The sequence below is a fragment of the Canis aureus genome, chromosome 26, assembly GCF_053574225.1.
Source record: "Canis aureus isolate CA01 chromosome 26, VMU_Caureus_v.1.0, whole genome shotgun sequence".
Taxonomy (NCBI): domain Eukaryota; kingdom Metazoa; phylum Chordata; class Mammalia; order Carnivora; family Canidae; genus Canis; species Canis aureus.
The window spans coordinates 38,011,906-38,032,601 of NC_135636.1; the positions used below are offsets into that span (position 1 = coordinate 38,011,906).

At 43.2% G+C, this 20,696-nt stretch overlaps 2 protein-coding genes across 5 annotated transcripts in view; one reads left to right on the plus strand and one right to left on the minus strand.

Annotated features, from left to right (window-relative positions):
- The window catches only part of WFDC5 (WAP four-disulfide core domain 5), a 33,140-nt gene that overhangs the window by 6,297 nt on the left and 6,147 nt on the right, over window positions 1-20,696 (minus strand). For 2 of the 4 annotated variants that reach the window (XM_077873319.1, XM_077873317.1), the window contains exon 2: window positions 372-585. In XM_077873319.1, coding sequence (XP_077729445.1) covers window positions 372-435 — 64 coding nt within the window. In that variant the 5' untranslated portion in view covers window positions 436-585. The remainder of the gene's footprint in view (window positions 1-371; window positions 586-20,696) is intronic. The other 2 variants (XM_077873321.1, XM_077873318.1) reach the window with 1 other exon arrangement.
- Window positions 10,815-12,394, plus strand: PI3 (peptidase inhibitor 3). The gene is made up of 3 exons (XM_077873315.1): window positions 10,815-10,970; window positions 11,769-12,014; window positions 12,224-12,394. Exons 1-2 carry the CDS (start codon window positions 10,892-10,894, stop codon window positions 12,011-12,013), a joined length of 324 nt encoding a protein of 107 aa, XP_077729441.1. The 5' UTR covers window positions 10,815-10,891; the 3' UTR covers window position 12,014; window positions 12,224-12,394.

A 20,696-nucleotide genomic window follows, 5' to 3' on the forward strand; every position in this document is an offset into this window, starting at 1 on the left:
GCATTTCACAATATATACAAATATCAAATCATTATGTGTACATTGGAAATGAATACAATGTTATATGTCAATTCTATCTCAATAAGAAAACTCAAAACTAAAAATCAATTTTTAGAAACCCAAACAAGGGTACCTGGCTGGCTCAGCTGGTAGAGTGTGTGACTCTTGGTCTTGAAGTTGTGGGTTTGAGCCCCACATTGAGTGGAGAGATTACTTAAAAACAAAATATTTTCAAAAATAATAAAATAAAAACCCACACAAATAAAAAGAAATGCTAGGTCAAAAGGAGCGATTGCTTTTCAGGTTTTGAATATCTGGTCAAATTGCATTTCAGAAAGGAAGTAAATGAGTGTATGAGAGCCTCTACCTACCTCTACCTGCAGCAGACGTCTCTTGCCTTTGTCTGCCAAATATCTCTTCCCTTTGTGAAGTCATTGCTCCTGAGTCCTGTAATTCTGGTTGGCTGCCAATCACCAAGTACTTCTCCTGTCACAAGTGAAGGCACTTGACTCAGGTTTGAATAACTGGACTCTTCTCTCACCAGCCCACTCCTCCATGCAAATCCCAAACCTAGGAGGCAGGAGGCTATAAAGAAAACAGTCTGAAATTCAGTTGCTGCTGCTTGCAACCAAAGATCCTTAACAGATACACTCACCAAAGCAAGACAGGATATTAAAAGAGAAGTATATAAAGTCTTTGCCAATGGAAAAGTATCTCATTTTAATTTGCCTTTCTCTGAAATTAGTGAAAGAGCATTTCTTCATCTGTTTATACTGAACAGCTGTATTTTGTTTTTGAATTGCCTGTTTTTGCACTTTGCCCATTTTTATTGGGGATACTTTTATTGTTGAGTTGTAAGAGCTGTTTATATATTAGGGATACTAACTTGTCATACACAAGAGGCAGTATGGTAAAATGGTTAGCAGATGTAAACTGGAGTCAGGCAGACCTGAGTTTGAATCCTAATGCCACCAGGTTCTAGCTGTGTGACTTTGGACAGGTCACTTAACTTTTTTTTAACTTCAATCTATTTATCTACAAAATAGAGATAATACTTATTTTATAGAATTGTTCTGGGGATTGAATGAGATGAGCTTGATAAATGCTTATTTTAATCCCATCCTACAAATATCAGTTTCCTTGTTTTTGCTTTGTACCAAAGTTTTAAATTTGGGGAATTGTCAAACCACTCTTTTATATTTCCTTCCTTGGCTTTTATGCTGAAAAAAGTCTTTTTGACTCTGATGTCAGATAAATATTCACTGTATTTACCTATAATTCTTTTGTGTTTTTGAAAAACATGTTAATTCTTTAATCCATCTGACATTTATGTTGGGATAGCGAGTGTGACATATAGAAATACCTTTTTTCGAAGTTACTAAGCAGCTGCCCTGGTATGGCTTAGTGAGTAATTCAAACTTTGGCATTGCTTGGAATTCAGAACTTTATAAAAAACTGAAGTCTTATTTGTAACAGGGGCAGTTTCCAGGTTTTCTGTTTTTTTTTTTTCCTCCTTGGTTATTTATTCCTTTGCCAATACTACTTTTGTAAGTAAAATTTCACAATACATCTTAGTGACTAGTAGTGTTCATCACCCCTTGCTAATCTACATTTTCAGTTGTCCATGGCACAAGGATTCCATTCTTCCCGACGAATGTAATAATCTTTTTTTAAGTTTCAAGAACAAATTTGTTGCTTTTTGTTAAATATTTTATCATAAAAATTTCAAAACTACACAAAAGAACAGTAAGTACTGGGGCGCCTGGGTGTCTCAGTCTGTTAAGCATCTGCCTTTGGCTCAGGTTGTGATCTCAGGGTCCTGGGATGGGGTCCAACATCGGGCTGCCTGCTCAGTGGGGAGCCTGCCTCTCCCTCTCCCTCTGCCTCTCCTCCCATTCCAGCTCACTCATGTTCTCCCTCTCTTTCTCAAATAAATAAATGAAATATTTTAAGAATAGTAAGTACTTTTATGAAGCCTTGTATACCCATCACCCAGATTCAACAATTAACACTTTTCCCCAGCTTTGTTGAGATATAATTGACCTATAACACTGTGTAAGCTTGAGATGCCCAATATGATGATTTGATACATCACAATATGTGATATATATTACAAAATGTTTACCATGATAAGATTAGTTAACACATCCTCTATCTCACACAATTACAATTCTGTGGTGGTTGTTATGGTGAGAACATTACATTTTTTTTCATTTTCTTTTTTTTTTTTTTTTTTTGTATCTATATGAGATGGTGGATGTTAACTAAACTTATTGTGGTCATCATTTCATGATATATTTAAGGTAAATCATTATGCCAACAGCATAAACTTATATTGTGCTGCATGCCAATAGAACTTGGGCAGGGGGAGAGTGAGCAGAATTCAGCAAGAAAAAAAAAGCTCTAATCTCTTAGCAACTTTCGAGTATACAATACACTATTGTTAGGTGTTGTCACCATGCTGTACATTAGATCCCTGGAACTTATTCATATTATACATGAAAAGTCCCAACAATTAACATTGTCCAACACTTCCTTCCTGTATACCCCCATCCTTTTTCTGGTTGACACATTTTTAAGTAAATCCAATGTAAGGGGCGCTTGGGTCGCTCGTTTGAGCCTCTGAATGGTGATTTCAGTTCAAGCTGTGATCTCATAGGTTGTGTGGGGTGGAGCCCCACATGGGGCTCTGCGCTCAGCGGGGAGTCTGCTGGAGATTTTCTCTCCCTCCCACCACGTGCACGCGCTTGCACATGCTCTCTCTCTCTCTCAAATAAAAAAAACATCTTTAATGTAAATCCAAATGCATGTCACATTTTACCCCTAAATACTTGAGTATGTATCTCAAAAGAAATAAGGACATTTTTCCACATAATCTCAATACTGTTGTCATATCTAACAAAATTAACAGTAATTTCTTAACATCTAATATTCTATTTGTATCCTATTTTTCTTATCTCAAACATAACTTTTATGGCTGATTTGTTTAAATCAGAATGCAAGCAAGGTGCACATGTCGTATTGGTTTTAATGTCTCCTAAGTTTGTTTTAATGTAGAGCATTCCTTCCAACTCCTGTTTCTCCTCTTTCTTCTCTTTCTCCTCCTCCTTCTTCATCCTATTTATTTGTTGAACAAAACAGATGAAGTGTTCTCTAGTGTGTCCCACATCACTAGCCCACGATATTTTTTTAAAGACTTTTAAAATTAATTTATTCATGATAGACATAGAGAGAGAGAGAGAGAGAGAGGCAGAGACACAGACAGAGGGAGAAGCAGGCTCCATGCTGGGAGCCCAAAGCAGGACTTGATTCTGGGACCCCAGAATCACGCCCCGGGCCAAAGGCAGGTGCCAAACCAGTGGGCCACCCAGGGATCCCCCATGATATCTTTTAATATACTTCTCTATCCTGTGTTATTTCCCAGAGATGGACATTAGCTCTAGAGGCTTCATGGGGTTCACATTCAACTGTCAAGGTCATCTGGTAGGTGATGCTGTGTGCTTCCTGTCACATCACCTCAGGAGGAACACAGGCCTCATTAACCACATTTAGTGTGGTGAAAATAGGTCAGTGTATTGTAGGAGGGGTCTCCTTACATGCCACTCAAAAGTTGTGCTGCCCTACTTACAAACAGTGAATAGACTGTGGGGTGATGGTTAGGCACCCTATAAACGTCTGGTCCCAGTCAAACCATCTCATGATTTCAGAAACTGTGAATGATAATCGCCTGAATCAATGATTTCGCTAGGGATTGCAGAAACCCATCGAGTTTTGATTCTGATTATATTTAAGATATAAATTATGTTAGCCAGGATAGACATCCTTAACTTGTGGAGGCTTCCCATTTGGGGAAGAGCATATGTTTAAAAATCTTTTTTTTATTAGGGAAAATTTCAAACAGTGTATCTAGATCTTTTTTTTAATGTCATGTGTTGTGCCCAAGATTGCGAATCCAAGAAACCACCAAGGAGCCGACACGCATGCAAACACACGAGGGTTTATTACAAGCTCGAGCTTGGGTCCAAGTGTACCCAACACAGCGGAGCAGGGACTTGGACCCCGAGACTAAGAAGCGTAGCAGCTTTATAGGGGCCAGTGGCCCATGGGATACGCAGAAAGTTGCACAGTCATGTCGGTCCACACGCAGGTGGCCAATTGAATTACATCTGACCCTATAGTATCCATTTGAGCTGCCCTATTACTTTGGTCAGAATCTGAGCACAGTTTTGGAGGGCACAAAGCAGGGTTACATCGTTATGAGCCGATTTCCGATTAGGGTGTGCCCAGCGGCTTGACTAGGGTGGGGCCGCGCCTTGAGCAATAAGCAGGTCATGTGGGGGTCATACGGGAGGTGGCGGGTGTAGCACAAAATGGAGTTAGTCCTGCTCTGCTTGTCCAGGGCTAGGGGATTTTTGTTAAATTTCCTGGGTCCCACACATGTAGTAAAGTTTTGTAGTTTTTTTTCCCCCAGAAAATTTCTGTACACTTCTAGCTGAAGTGAATTTCTGTATACTCTAGGTGAGTTTATTTGTAGGTATTTTATAGATTTTGAAAATGTTGGGGATCCCTGGGTGGCTCAGCAGTTTAGCGCCTGCCTTCGGCCCAGGGTGTGATCCTGGAGTCCCGGGATCGAGTCCCATGTCTGGCTCCCTACATGGAGCCTGCTTCTCCCTCTTCCTGTGTCTCTGCCCCCCTCTCTCTTTCTCTCTGTCTATCATGAATAAATAAATAAGATCTCTTAAAAAAAAAAAAAAAAACTTAAAAAAATGTTTGAAAATGTTGAATAGGAAGTTTTTTTGCTATTTTATAACTAGTTATTGGTAGTGTTTAATAATATGAGTTACTCCGACTTATTTACCCAGAGAATTTCTATAATCCTTGAACCTCTTGAAGCTAAACTGTTTTTGCAGAATGGGGAAAATAGGAAGCTCCCCCTAGGGGCTGCTAATGGGAAAGTGAGAGAATGCATATAAGTATTTGCTACTGAGCCTGAAACGTAGAATATGTTTAAAAACATGAATCATGGTCACCACTTACGGTATCTTTTTATTTGCCAGGCCTGCAGGTCAGGCATTGGTTCTGGCCTAGACTCTAAGGAGCTCTGGTGCCAATGTTCTTCTGCAACCCAGCCTGCCTTCTTCCTTCTGTCCCCAGGGAACAGGGGGAGAGAGGCATGGGGTTCTTTGCTCGCCCATCCCCACCTTTCATCTTCTGCTTCCCACCCCACACCCACAGCAGGAAGCCAACTCTCTGAAAGTTAAATTTTAAAAGGTCAACTTCAGAGAAAGACAAATACTTATATTCAATTACATGTAAAATCTAAAAAACAAACAACCCTCACAAACTCGTTAAAAAGAGGTGAGACTTGTGGATACAAGAGGTGGGGATGGGGAGGACGGGCAATTGGAAAGGGAGAGTCCAAAGGTGCAAACTTCCAGTTACAAGATAAATTAGCACTAGGGATGTAATGGACAGCACGAGGCTACAGCTAACACCACGTGTGACGTATAAGGAAGTTGTAGAGAGAGTAGATCCTAAGAGTTCTCATTACAAGGAGAAATTTTTTTCTTTTTATTCTATCTCTGGAAGATGGATATTTACTAAACCAATTGTGGTAATCATTTCACAATATATGTAAATCAAACCATCATGCTATACACCTTAAACTTATACAGTGATGGATGTCAATGACTTCTCAGTAAAAACGAGGCGGGTGGGGTGGGGGGAGGGAGTCAACTTTACTCAAATAGAATTTCTTTCCTATTAATTTTTTTTCAAAATAAGTTAATTTTATTCTTTTTTTTTTTTTTAATTTTATTCTTAGTAAAGGAGTTGATATATTCAGATCCCATAAAGGCGGGGCTAGTATGGCCCTTTGCATCCAACCCTCTCAAGTTCAATGAAAAACAAAAGCAAATAACTGAAGCTCAGAGAGGGAAAGCTATGTGCCTGAGGTCACCCAGCAAATGAGGGGGCAGAACTAAGACTAGAAATAACTTCCAGACCAGTGTTTTTCCCACAACACTCAAAGTGGCTCATCCCGGGGCTTTGACCTTGCTTGGAGCTTCCTTGGAACAGAGCAATGGGACTGGTGCATAGACAGCAGAGTCATGAGGTCATCCAAGTCTGTCTAGGAAGCCTCTTCCCTGTTTGAGGTTTCCCGTCACCCCATGTCTGTCATGCTCCTAAATTACAGGTGTCTAGGGGGACTGCTCAGTCTATTAAATTACTCTAAGATTTCAGCCCTCATCATTTATTTCTCAAAAAAGACCACAGGAAGAGGTTACTGTGTAATCAGGGGGAGGGGGTGCCAGTGGAGGTTGAATCTCAGGCTCTAACAGCAGGGAAGAGGGCCTCCCAGGGGCAGCCACAGCATGGCTTCCTGCTATTCCCAGTGCTTACCGCTTACCTCACCACTGGGAGACCCTAGAGAAAGGAAGGAAGGGGACTGCAGAGTGGGTCTCAGCATTTGTCTGGTGAGCCAGAGGTTGGAGGGAAAGTGGGTCTGCCCAGCTGGGAGCTGCCTACGGATGTGGAAGAGCGATTTCCAGCTGTCCAAGGGCCAGTGTGGAGACTTCAATTCCCTTGACTCCTTTTATTAGTTTCTATGCCCTAGAGAAAGGGGCCACGTCCCCCAGTCTTCAGGGAGTTGTCTCATGGAGGAGATGGACTGCGTTGTTCAGCCGGGCCCAAGCTCCTAGTTATCTCTCAAACCTTTGGGATTGTTGATGCTGCGCCATCTTACATTCTCACCAGCAATATACAAGGGTTCTGATTTCTCCACATCCTCGCCAACACTTGTCCTTTTCCATTAAGAAAAACACTTTTATAGTCACACTAAGGGTATGAAGTGGTATCTTGTGCATTTTCCTAATGGCTAATGATGTTCAGTTCCTTTTGTGTGCTCATTGGCTTTTTGTGCATCTTCATTAGAGAAAAGCCTATTCAAGTCCTTTGCCCATTTCAAAATTGGGTTTCTATCTTTTTTTATCGTTGAGTTGTATGAGTCTTTTGTGTACTGTGGATAGTAGGCCCTTCTCAGATACCTGATTTGCAAATCTTTTCTCCCATTCTGCAGGCGGTCTTCTCACTGTAACGAGAGTGAACACTGACGCACAAAAGTGGTCAATTCTCTTGAAGCATGTTTTAAATATCCTTTGACTTGAAACTGTAATATATAAAGTGATCAGTGAGCTTACTCTTTTATCCATCTTCCTTCTCCCTTGTCCTCCTATTTGATAGAAATTGTACTGTTTCTACATTTTCACAGCCTGGCATATCCACATACTATTTGCTACTACTTAGTCTCACAGTTAAAAAGTCCAGCACTCAACTGTTGTCATTTTGGTAATTTCTACCAACCTTCCCTTAGAAACTGCTCAGGAAAGCTCTTAGAAATAACATCACTTGTGTTCTTGCACTTCCAGAAATATATTCTTGTAGTCTTTTTACTTCCAGGACAAACTCGTGGTGAAAAAAGAAAATCCTCAGTGCATACTTTCTTTCCTTGGGTGCCTTTAAGTTTTGCTCTGCTGTTTCCTGGCTGTCCTTCAGTCTGATTTTTTTTCAATTTTGTTTCTCTTTTTGTTTTTTTCGAGGGGCGTTGGCTTCCTGGAGGCTTCTGTAGCCATCTTTGCAGCCCAGACATTTTACTCACATACCTCTTGTGTTTACTACAGTGTGAACTTTCAGTACATAGACTTGAGCCTGCTTTTATTTAAAAAATATTTTCCTCAATTCTTTCTTATTTTAAAAATAAGTAGATTTTCACGGACCAGCTACCGAAAGGACTATATTACCTGAGTAGGAGTGGTGGAAGTTAGAATGGGTTTCCTAGTTTCTTAGCTCAAGGGCTCCCTCTTCCCTTGCTACAGTCACGGGCAGTTCCTTTTTTTTTTTTTTTTTTAAATAATAAATTTATTTTTTATTGGTGTTCAATTTGCCAACATACAGAATAACACCCAGTGCTCATCAGTTCCTTAAATACTTGGACTGATCCTTAGGTACTAGTCTGAAATAGGGGGGCTCCTACCATCAGCCATGGCCAAGGAGATATTGCTCCAACATTTCCAGATGATAACCTCTCTCCTAAATATGCCTCCTCTTTTCTGGGGTGCATTTCCTATTTCTTTTCTCTCTCCAAATCTCCCAGCACATCTTCCTACAGCAGTTGGAAAGTCAGTGACTATCTGTCCCAGATTTTTCCGCATGCAGGACTGCAGGCATGATTCGGGTTTTTATAATCACATGCATTCATACAATAAATAGCTGGATTCTTTTTCTGCTTGACAAGGATTTCTTTTGACTGCATCTGAATCATACCTGACACACACTATTACATTTTTACGTTATGACACTTGAATATTAAGCATCCCTTCTGAACACTGGTACTCATGGTTACATGTATCTAGCTGTTTATTTAGCTATAACTGTCAATTATGCTGTTTTCTTTATTCACTGGATTCTTTGAGTTCTTTTTTCTATGGATTATAATTTTCTTTGATATTTCAGATCACAATAGTGACTTTTTGTTGTGACAAGTGAAAAAATTAGAAACTGGTATATATAAAGCAAAATCCACTCATCTGTTTTTTTCCCCAATCCCATCACCATGATGTAAGCAATGTTAACAGCATAGTGTGTATTCCTTCACCCCTTTCTTCTCTTCATACATTAATAAACAGTGTGTGTTTCTACTGAAGTATTATCAAACACATATATTACTTTCTAACTTGTTTTCCTTTTGGTAAGATTCATGAATAGTGCTAGAATTCAGTACACAGAGATCTAGTGATATTCATTCTTTTTCTAATATATTTATAAATATAATAGGATCACATTAGACATGATAAGTTTTTTGGTGAAGCAATACTTTTTTTGTTTTTTTTATTTGCCTTTTTTCTCCTTCTACCTTCTTAATGTCTATTCCCCCATCAACTTTTCAGTAAACCTGTATTAATATGATGTGCAGCCTCCTTTATATAACCATAGCCAGATTTGTTTAATATAACCATATTAAAAACATGCTCTTACTATGTGCAAAATAGCCAAACGATAGGAGGTAATGTTCAGATAAGATGAGGAAAGGAGGCCACCCCAAGCTGTTCTGAGCAGGTATCAGAATGTTAAATTTTTTATTTGCAAACCATACCACAAAAGACCTTTATCCATAATATATAAAGAATGCTTAAGAATTAAGAAGAAGAGGGATCCCTGGGTGGCGCTGCGGTTTGGCGCCTGCCTTTGGCCCAGGGCGCGATCCTGGAGACCCGGGATCGAGTCCCACGTCGGGCTTCCGGTGCATGGAGCCTGCTTCTCCCTCTGCCTGTGTCTCTGCCTCTCTCTCTCTCTCACTGTGTGCCTATCATAAAAAAAAAAAAAAAAAATTAAAAAAAAAAAAGAATTAAGAAGAAGAGACCGATGAATCTATAAAAAAAGTAAGCAAAGGAAAAGAAGCTTTCAGAAAAAGAAATGTAAGTGGCTTCTAACATATGCAAAAATGAAAGTGAGAGAAATGCTAATTAAAAACATCAATAAGGTATGATTTCTCACCTATCAGACTGATAAAAATCCCCAAATTAGACACACTGTCTGTGCCAGAGCCTAAACGTACACAGGTGTTTCATCCACTGCCAGTGCAGGAACAAAATGTACAACCCCCATCAAGGGACATAAGATAAGACTATAAAAATTTCAAAAGCATTTGAAAGATGGTAACTATATGAGTTGATGGATATGTTCATTAGGTTGATTGTAGTCAGCTTTTCATAATATGCATGCATCTTAAAACATCATATTGTACACATTAAATGTATATGTAATTCATTTGTCAATCATACCACAATAAGCTGGGAAATAATTTCAAATGCATTTAATCTTTGTACCAGCAAACCTACTTCTAGGACTCTAGCTTACAAGTTAATGCAAAAAGCCACAAGAGGCATAGTTTGTAACAGTAAAAGACTGAAACCACCTAAGAGAACAGGAGTGTGGGTTTATGGAAAGTGAAGGTAATCCATAAATGATTTACCCCTCAGAAAATACACACACACACACACACACACACGAGAAATCACCAATCAACCAAAGTACTAGAATGTTACCAAGAACCAAGATCTTAAACCAACCTGAGTCCTTCTCACCCATCCAAAACATTTCTTGCTTCACTTCCAAAGTTAACCACTATTCTAGATTTCATGTTTATAGCTTCCTCATTTTTATCCACCCCCTGAGTAAATGAGTTGTACCACATATATAAGTCTGCCTAGAAAATCTATTAGTTTTCCTTAGTTTTGAGCCTTTTACACAAGCCTATAATTCAAACTTTTTTCTTTTGAGACCTGTATTTCCACCCAGCATTATTTTAATTAGAGTTGCTATGTGAGATCTAGAATCCCGCCTTCCCGATTACGTCCATGATGCATCTCAGAGACTACTCATGAAATGACAAAGTATAGTGATGTGTTCTTTGATTTTCAGGGCAAATTTCCCTTTGGGAGTTTTCCTCAGGGCCAGGAGGGCATGAAGGATGCTGGGAGGGGTGAACTGTTAGGGTAGGTCTGGGTGTGGCTACGGGAACAGAGAGTAATGGGGAAATCCTGGCTTTGAAATCAGAACACTGGACCCATCACCCAGCCCTCCTCCTCTGTGAGAAAGTGGGACAGTTCTTGGGGCTGTTAGAGGTGATGTAACACAGTGTCTGCCATTTTTCTCTGTGAACAATCCCTGGGGAAAGTCCCAAGTTCCCTTCCAGGATAGGGGTGGATCCTTCCTGGTAAAATGTAGGTCTTGTCCCATAGATAACCCCAGACCCACCCCCCTGGCACCAGGCCATGCTGGGCTGCATAAAACTGGTTGGCCTCAGCTCTTAGCCACACAGCTTCCTGACAACATGAGGCCCAGCAGCTTCTTGGTCCTGGCAGTGTTCCTTATCCTGGGGACTTTGGCGGCACAGGCAGCTGTCACAGGAGGTAGGTAGACAAGTGGCCTGGGAGAGGCTGTGTTGGGTCCTGCCAGAGAGCACTCTGGGCCAGCAGACTGGGCTGGATCTCACACTTGGGTCTGTGATGGCTTCCATTGTATCCAGAGAGAGCAATTAGTGTCCAGTAGAATCGATGTGCTTTCCACACTGGATTGAGATCTCAGGACCATTGCTGGAAGGAGTGTTGCTATGTGGTCTTGGCCTTAGGTGTTGATACCTGGGCAGAATGTACAGTGAAGGGAGGAGCCCCTGGAATCTGGGCCTGAGTGTAGGGTCTGGCCCTTTCCTGTCTGCCCCCTGACAGCACCTGAGAAATCAGCCTCTCAAAGGAAGTTACACACCAACAAGGCTTCAGAAATCGTGTAGTTGGAGGACACCTCCCCACTTCCATTTTACTAAGGAGGACATTGACTGAACCGACAATCTCCAGAGCCAGGAAGGAGCTGGGGTCTCCTGGTGTTTGTCTCAGGCTCTTCCCCCTACCCCAAGGACAGCTCTAGGAGTCACCCCAGTCTGACTTCTGCTCCTGAGAGGATGTGACATGGAGGGCGTGGGTGGAGAAATGGACAGCCAAGGGCACTGTGTGGGGGGCCTGTAGACCCTCTCCCCCAATCCCCAAGCACAGTCTTCCTGGAGCACAGACCCCAGCTGGCCCAGGTGACCCTGTCCTACCTCAGGCCTCGGTTAGGGAAACCCTGCTGTGAGCAGGGGCTGACCATGGAGGGAAGACTAGATGGTGAAGCAGGCACCAGGCAACTCAATGTGGCCACATTCGTTCTTTCAACAGTTCTTCCTAAAGGATCAGGCACGGACAGAGGTCGTGTTCCGGTCAAAGGACAAGATCCGGTTAGAGGTCGAGATCCGGTCAAAGCCAAAGGTCCCGTGTCCACTAAGCCTGGCTCCTGCCCCCCTATTCTGATCCAGTGCGCCATGCTGAACCCCCCGAACCGCTGTCTGAGCGACACCGAGTGCCCAGGGGCCAGGAAGTGCTGCAAGGGCCCCTGTGGGCTGGCCTGCCTGCAGCCCCAGTGAGGTGAGAGGCAGGTGGAGGGATGGGGACCCGGAGGGCACAGAGAAGGCTGAGCGATGGGGAATGACCCCGTGGGTGACAGAGAGGCTGTGGGGAGGTGACCCAGAGACCCAGCATCTCCGAGCCCATGACTGAGTCCTGAGAGGGCTGCCTCCCCTGCCTCTGAGCCCTCTGACCTGCTGTGTCACCTCTCTGGTTCTCTTCTCTTCCAGCCAGGTGGAGCCCATCCTCACTGCACCTGTGAAGTCCCCAGGGCTGCTGGCCCCACCCCTGTCGCATGGTCCTCTCCCTGGCCATTCTGCCTCTCTTTCGCTCAGGAGGCCCAAGCCCGGGCTTGCTGTCTCCCTCATTGACTTGGCAATAAAAGACCACTTTTGGCTCCATTTGCTTGTGGCTTCCATTACTTCTGTGCTCTGCGGAGCCCTGGGAAGATGGTGAGGAGCTGAGACTCCCTCTCCCCAGTGGAATGGAAAAGAGAGCAGGGGTGGAGACAAGAGGCCCATTCCTAGGCCTTAACACTAGAAGTCCACTAATGGATCCCAGAACCAGAGTCTGCATTTCACCAGGGGATTTTGCCTTTGGCCTGAGACCAGAGAATTGAAAAACAAAACGTGACACAAACTGCAGGCCGTTCCTTCCCCCTCCAGTCCACCACTGAGTCCTGATCTGGTTCTTGCCAGACCTGCCAGGATGACCAACCAACCCTATGGATAAAGCTCCCTCCTTTCCTTTCGTGTTCCCCAGGGACCCACATCCTCTCAAGATGCCATAGAGAGAGGCTGGAAAATGCCTACCTGGGAAGCATTTCACTTGTTCATGCTTGAGATGCCTCCATCGACACATAATTCCTTTGGGTTAAGCTCCTAGCTTTCTATTTTAAGTGTGAGTGAGGAGACAGGACGCACTAAGTCCTTGATCCTTTAGTGTGGGTGGTGAATATTGTCCTCTAGAGACGTACAGGGTGGGGGCAGGCAGACATGTATGGTGCAGATCGTCGAGGGTGTGTGTTAGGCAAACCCAAGTGACCTCGTGGCTCTGCTGTTGACCCACCTGTTCCACTAATCTAGAACAAGAACGCTCTCACAAAAGGAGGAGAATTTGGGATGGAATTGAAAGAGCACAGGCTTGGGAGTCAGGGGACCTGTGTTCTCATTCCAGCCCAGCCTCCTCACTTGCTGGATGACCTCAGACAAATGTCTTTCCCTCTCTGAACCTCAGTTGTCTATTCAATTTGAGGGGGTAGGGTGTAATTATTTGGGAAGTATAGTCTAGTCCTGACATCCTGGCCCTGAGACAACTCTTCTTTTTGTATTGGGTTCCTGATGTGAGTGGAGGTGGAGGGCAGAGACTTGGGGTAAGAGAGCAGGGAGCTCTGTGTCCTTTGCCCCTTCCAGAAGCATGCAAGCCAAGGCTCCCTCTCATTCTCCAGAGGACTGGCTGCACTGCCCTGGAGCTGTGATACTAGGACATTCTGGAAAGTAACCAAGATCAGTGCCTAAGCTTCTGGCCTGACAAGTACAAAATAAACCACTGGCGGTCAGATTAGTTCATGTATTGACAATTTCTCTATTCCAGATCCTATGCTAACTGTGTTATATGTACCGACTTATCTATTTTGGATAAGAACCCTCTCACATGGGTATAATCTCATGTCTTTAATTTTGTTAGAAGATTGAAGCCACAAGAGGTGCAGTCCCCATCCAAAATCACATAGTTTGTACATGATAAATCCAATTTTTAGTAAAACAAGCAATAATCAAAATACAAAATTTAAAATCCCGCTTCTATCAGTCAGAGACAAATACCATATGATCTCACTCATAAGTGGAATTAAAAAAACAGATGAACACGAAGGAAAGAGTGGAAGGAGAGAGGGAAACAAAACATAAGACACTTAACAATAGAGAACAAACTGAGAGTTGATGGTAGGGGATGGGCTAGATGGGCGATGGGCATTAGGGAGGGCACTTGTTGTGAGGAGCACTGGGTATTGTACGTAAGTGATGAATCACTGAATTCTACTCCAGAAACCAGTATTGCACTATATGTTAACTAAAATTTTAATTAAAAAAAGTAAAATTCCACTTAAAATACCAACAAAAATCATACCATTTCTTGAAATAAATATAACAAGAGGCAGGCAGAAACTTTAAAAAAGAAACCTATGCAACTTTTTGAGAGGTACATAAAAAAGCTTGAATAAATGCTGTGCTCCTGAATAGGAAGATGCCACATGGTGAAGATAGTAACATTTATCTCTACAATTTATTTTTCCCCCAGCTTTATTGTGATAAAATCAACAAATGGTGGAATTTAAGGTGTTCCTGTGATTATGTGATTCGTGTATATATTGCAAAATGTTTACCACGATGAGGGTAGCTAACAAATCCTTCAGGTCACATAATTACCATTTTTTTGTTGTGGTGGTGAAAACATTAAGGCTCTTCTCTGATAGCGACTGTCAAGGGTACAGCACAACATTGTTGACTGTATTCACCATGCTCCACATTAACTGAAAATTTATGCCCTTTGACCAGACCATTTCCCCTACCCTCCCAGCCCCAGCTACCACCATTTTACTCTGGGTTTCTCTATGAGTTGATATTTTTAGATTCCACCTAAGTGAAATCATACAGTATTTGCCTTTCTCTGACTGATTTCATTTAGCATAATGCCCTCAAGTTCCATCCATGCTGTCAAAAATCCAGGAATTCCTGTTCTTATATGGCTGGATAATATTCCATCATATATAAATATATATATAATGATATTCCATCATCCACTCATCTGTCAATGGGCACTCACATCTCACTAAAACTAGGGGAAAAAACTTGCCAGACTTCCAGGGTAGCTGGTATCCCTATAAATTTAAATCTTTAAGTACATTCTTTTTTGTTTTTTAAAGATTTTATTTATTTATTCATGAGAGACACAGAGAAAGAGACAGAGACATAGGCAGAGGGAGAAGCAGGCTCCTCACGTGAAGCCTGATACGGAACTCGATCCTAGGACCCCGAGATCATGACCTGAGCCAAAGGCAGATGCTTAACCACTGAGCCACCCAGGCATCCCTCAAGTACATTCTTTCATAACTACAGAATTCAACGACAAAAAGAAAACCACAGAACCCCCTTGGCATCAATATAGTCAGAGGTCAGGGAATTGCAAAACTTTCCTATTGCCTTTGCTGAAAAGACTCTTGATTTTCAAAGAGGTATCTCTTGAACTCTTACCTCTACCCATTTCAGAGAGCAAAGTGAGGTCCAGAAATATCTGTGTCAAGTAGAGGAGAGAAGCGGAGGGCCTAGGACTGAACTAAAATCATTCCCAGAGGAGATGTCTCCATTAAGTGTGAAAATACCAGAAGAGAGTCTGAGTAGAGCACAGCATCCTATGGATTAGCCCACCGTTCCTCCTAGTATTAACAAAACACTTCTTGTACAGGTGTGATGATTAATGAAGCATTATTGATGCTTTACTGAAAACTAAAGTCCATACTTTATTTATATTGCCTTATGTTCTTTTTATTTTTCAGAATCCCACCCAGGATACCATGTAACCTTTAGCCATTGGGGGTTTTTAGACTCTTCTTGGCTGTGACCAGATTCCCTGTTTTGATGACCTTGACAGTTTAGAGAGGCACTGATTAGGCATTTGGATAGGTCTGATGTTTTTTCTCACGATTAGACTGGGGTTATGGGTTTTTGAAGGAAGGCCACTAAGGGCAAGTGCCTTTCTCATCACATCATGCAAAGGATAGATACTAGCAACTTGACTTATTGCTGATCATTGGGCTGTCTGGTTTGCCAGGCTTCTACACTGTAAAGTCACTCTTTTTCCTCCCTCTTTCCACATTATTCTCTCAGGGAGAAAGTTAGTATGCATATCCCACACTTAATATACTCCTTGAGGAGGAGGAAGCTCAAGACATTACTTGGAATTATTCTTTATGGGAGATTTGTTTATTCTTGTTTTTTCACTTAACTATATCAATGTGGACTTACAGACATTTTATATGTTGGTTGCATTTTATTTTGTTACTCAAATTGTCAGAAGGATACAAGGTTATTAATGTTAATAACCACAATTCATGGTAAAGATGTGCATTTTAAGCATATAAGCACCACATAACACATATACTCTTCTCCTTTACAAAGAAGTAACTACAGCAAAACAAATGGACAAACAAAAAAACAGAAACAGACTTATAAATACAGAAAACAAACTGGTGTTGCCAGGTGGGAGATGGGCAAAACAGGGGAAGGAGATTAAGAGGTGCAAACTTCCAGGTGTAAAATAAATAAGTCATGGAGATGAAAAGCACGACATAGGGAATATAGTCAATAACATTTTTGTAACACTGTGGTGACTAACAGGTGGTGACTATTCTTATGGTGGTGAGCATTGCATAATGCACAGAGTTGTGAATGCACTACATTGTGCACCTGAAACTAATATTATATTGTATGTCAACCACACTTCAGTTTTTTTTAAAGAAGTAACTATAGGATATACAAGGAGATATAGATTACAGCTCACTAGCACTAGAATTTAACACACTATCTCTGTAAAACTATTTGCATGAACAACAAAAAAACAGGGATGCAGAAGATCAGAGTATTCTGAAATACTTCAATCAATAAAACAAAATGATGAAAATAAGTACATCAAAATTTACATCAAAAAAGCCGAGAAAGGGCAGCCTGGGTGGCTCAGTGGTTTAGTGCCACCTTCAGCCCAGGGCGTGATCCTTGAGTCCCAGGTCGTGTCCCACGTTGGGCTCCCTGCATGGAGTCTGCTTCTTTCTCCCTCTGCCTCTCTCTCTCTCTCTCTCTCTCTCTATGTGTGTCTCTTATGAATAAATAAATAAAATCTTAAATAAAAAAAGACAGAGTAAACCAAAGGACACCTAAAAAAGTAATAATAGTAAAGGTAAAATAATACATTTATAAGGTTGAGAATAAGAAAACAGTAGCTAGAATTAATAAATCAAAATCTTATTTTAAAAAATATTTACCAAATAGACAAACCTCTACCTACTTATCCTAGATAAAAAGAAAGGACGCAGAAATAAATAAAATGAAGCACCACAGTAGAAACCAGTAGTGAGAGAGACACAATCATCCTGAGACCATTTGGCAGACCAGCTTCTTTCCTCACCCCTTTCTGGCTGCTGTCCTGAGGGTGAGGAGGGGTGGGAGGGAGAGAGGACGCTGCTGGGTGTGGCATGTGTGGTTGTTAGGGTGAGGACAGAGGGGACCAGCCACTATCTTCCTTGATGCAGGGCTGGGCTGTTATTTTCAAGGCTGGTGATGTGTCAGCTTTAGAGAGTGGGGCAAGGCACCAACATCAGAATTCCAGTGTAGGCTCTTAAGGAGCTGATCTGCAAAACCAATCCAAAAAGATTTTTCCTAAACTTAGACAGGAGCTCAGTGAGGACAGGACAGGCAGAGCCAGCGAACGGCAGGGAAGCTGCCCAGAGGAAAGGCACAGAACAGAGTTTCTCGGTGGCATCTTTCCTGTGCCACCGCGAACGGACAAGTGCAGCTGCCCTGGCCCGAGCTGGGTGTGGTGACCCTTCAGGAGGGTTTGGGTCACACCCCCTGGAGGTAAGCCACAGAGTGTAACACTGATGGCAGCTGAGGACAAGGAAGCCGCGGAATGGAGTGACCAGCAGGGCAACCAGGGGGAGCGGCTACGGGCCTGGCGCCAGCTGCAGGGGCTGGTGCTGAAATTCGCCCCACTTCCCTGCTGGAAGAGCGCCGGCCCCCTAAGGAGCTGTGCCCCCGTGTGTGCAGAGACACGCACCCCACAGACTGGGTCTGACTGCGACAGGTGCAGCTCAGATTCCCCTCCAGGAGCCCCTGTCCTCCCAGCTGCAGCGAGCATGCACAGCTGAGCACTTCTCAGGCACAGGCGTAGTGCTCCAGTGGGGGACCCCCAGCCAGGGATGGGGTAACGCCCTGGTGCTTTCTGCCCAAGCGATGACTCCTTTAATGGAAAACACTTGCTCCAGAGCTCCCGGGGAGGCTGGCGGCATAGCGATGGCTCTCTGTCTGTGCCCAGCCCTGCTTCTCTCTGGTACTTTTCACTAGTGGCATTTTGCAAAGGAACTTGAGCCCCTTGCTCTGTCTCAGCTCCTGCTTCCCCAAGAACCCAATCTGCAAAACGTGGCTCCAGGGATTATGAAAATTCAGGCTCGGGGGTATCGTAAGAAAGAATTCAGCAGCATGACCACAGCCAGAAGCACAGCTCCACGACTGTGTGATGTGGACACGCGGCTGTTGCACACTCGCTATGGCCACCAGTGCCCCTGACGCGTGCTGCTGTGGATAATGCGACGATGTGGCCCTGGGAAAGAACCCCCCTTCATCCTTGCTGCTTGGAGTCACTCGGGGAGATCTGAAGTGCCAGAGGGAGGATCAGATTTGCTGAGCAGCCCTAGGTGTCTGGGGTGAATGAAAATGAGCCTGTTTGTTCACTATCTACCATGGGAGGGCGTCTCTGGCTCTCAACCAGACTCAAAACAGACTCAAAAAGAAAGGTGCCAAACGTATAAGAAGGGAATTCCACAGAGTGGGCAGTCAACAAACACTAAGTCGCCTCTCCTCTGTGGATTTCCATAAGGTTCAAAACTCCCCCATGCAACTTTTTAAGCTGACACCCACAAAGGGAACGCCATAAATGTTATAGCCTCGGCGACAGAGACCACACTCCCTGGTCCCCAAGGGAACGTCCTGGGAAAATGCCTTCTCATACTAAGCTAGACAGCAAGACAGCTCTGTTACCAGTGTTTCCCTCCGTGGTAACTTATTTCACAAAGTCACTTAAAATAAACCTGAATCACTTTTCTGACCCTATTCTAACTCCAGTTACATTCTCAATTTTTCCACGCTGTGTGATGCTTGGTCTTCCCCAGTCTGTAACCTAGTGTTTTTATGGGGACACTAATTCTTCAGTAACATCTGTCTTTTACTTTTAAAACATGCAAGATCTTTTACTCCCGAGTCACAATAAAGCACAGCACTGCGGCCTCCAGGCAAGCTGATGTCACATCTTGTCAGCGGACACTGTCAAAGCCTTGGCCACCAACACATTCACTCCCCTTCCTGAAAGGTGAGATGCTGTGGCTATCGGCTGCAGCAATAAATTCTTGCATCTTCCTATCTCTGTGTCTGCTGCTTACAACCACTAAGCCTCACATGACAGTCCGTGCCTGCATTGTTTGAACCAGTACTGGTGCACATGTGGTGGCTGCAGAGAAGACAGAGAGAGCAGGCATCCGGACTTTCCTTCATCTGTGGGGGACCTGAGCTCAGCCTCCCACTGCCATCACTAGCCCAGCAGGAGACTTCCTAATTATAGGAATGGTGTTTGTATGCTTAGCTGTCAGGAAATGAACATTGTCTAACCCACTCCCATTCCCACTGTGAGCACCATCCCCTTTGCTCTGGGTCTGGCCTCAGCTTCCAGCCTATAGTTTAACCAAATGTAAAAAGGAAGGGGGTTGAAGCAATAGGGCCTCCGAGGCCTCTGGGCTGGCATTCTCTAAACCACCTACTGCCTCATAAAGACACTTTCAACTTTACGTGTAGTGGTGAGGAGAGGGAGCAAGCATGATGTGGGAGGCCACATGATACTACTGAAATTACCCAGAGATGCTGGTGGCCGAGCCCCAAATGGGAGGCCTAGTCAAAAGGCATGCAATTAACTGGGAGCAGCTCACATGCTTCTGCCAGAGACACAGCATTTTGCAGCTGAGGAGGTTTGGGCTGAGATAAAATCCTGATATCATATCGGCAGGCCTTGTGTGCATTTTGGGGGTTGAGGATCCAGAGTCACTGATCATTTTTGCACATCCTTTGGCCACTTCCTAGGCTCTCCTTGTCCAGAAGTTCCTCAGATGAGGACACTTTGTTCTAGCCAGCCATGTGTGTCTGCCCCGAGGAGTTCATGAATGACAAGGATCATGTATAGACACCATGTGCTTCTCAGCTTGTCACAGATGCCCTGGACCACAACCTTCCACTGCATGTGGAGTTGGAAGTCCCCTTTGACATAATCCAGATACGCACCCTCATCCTGCAGGTGGGAAAACTGTGGAGCCATCAAAGTTCACACTAGGAGTCAAGAGCACAACTGGGCTGGGAGCTACCTATTTTGGCACTATTTTTTTTTTTTTTTCTCTTTCCATTGGATGTTCACAAACCCTCAAAGACAGTTAGCCTTTCAAAAAAAAAAAAAAAAAAAGTCCCTTGCTGATCTATTCATTTTACCTGAACCAGAAATCAAGTTCATAGCAGGCACTCCACGGTGATGGGATGACTCAAGCCAAAGCACAGAGTCAAATACAATGTAGGTTAGGGAAGAAGATAAGTCCGCTTCACAAAATGCCAAGTCAGCCATTATCATGAGGTGTTCTGTATCATTTCATTGTCCTTCCAATGACCTTCCTGCTCTTCTTTTGCCAATTTGCTCCTCACCAGGCAGAGATCTTTGCTTAGACACTTGGAGTCTTTCTCAAGCAAGAAAGGTCCTAAGAGACCAAGCCACTCATTTCACAGTACCCGAGACAGAGGCCAGTGGTAGATAGAATTACCCAAAATCAGTGGTGGGAAACCAGTCTCATAGGCCCCAATAAAAAAAGGAATCATGTTTGTTTTAACTTGAACTTCTTTAATTATG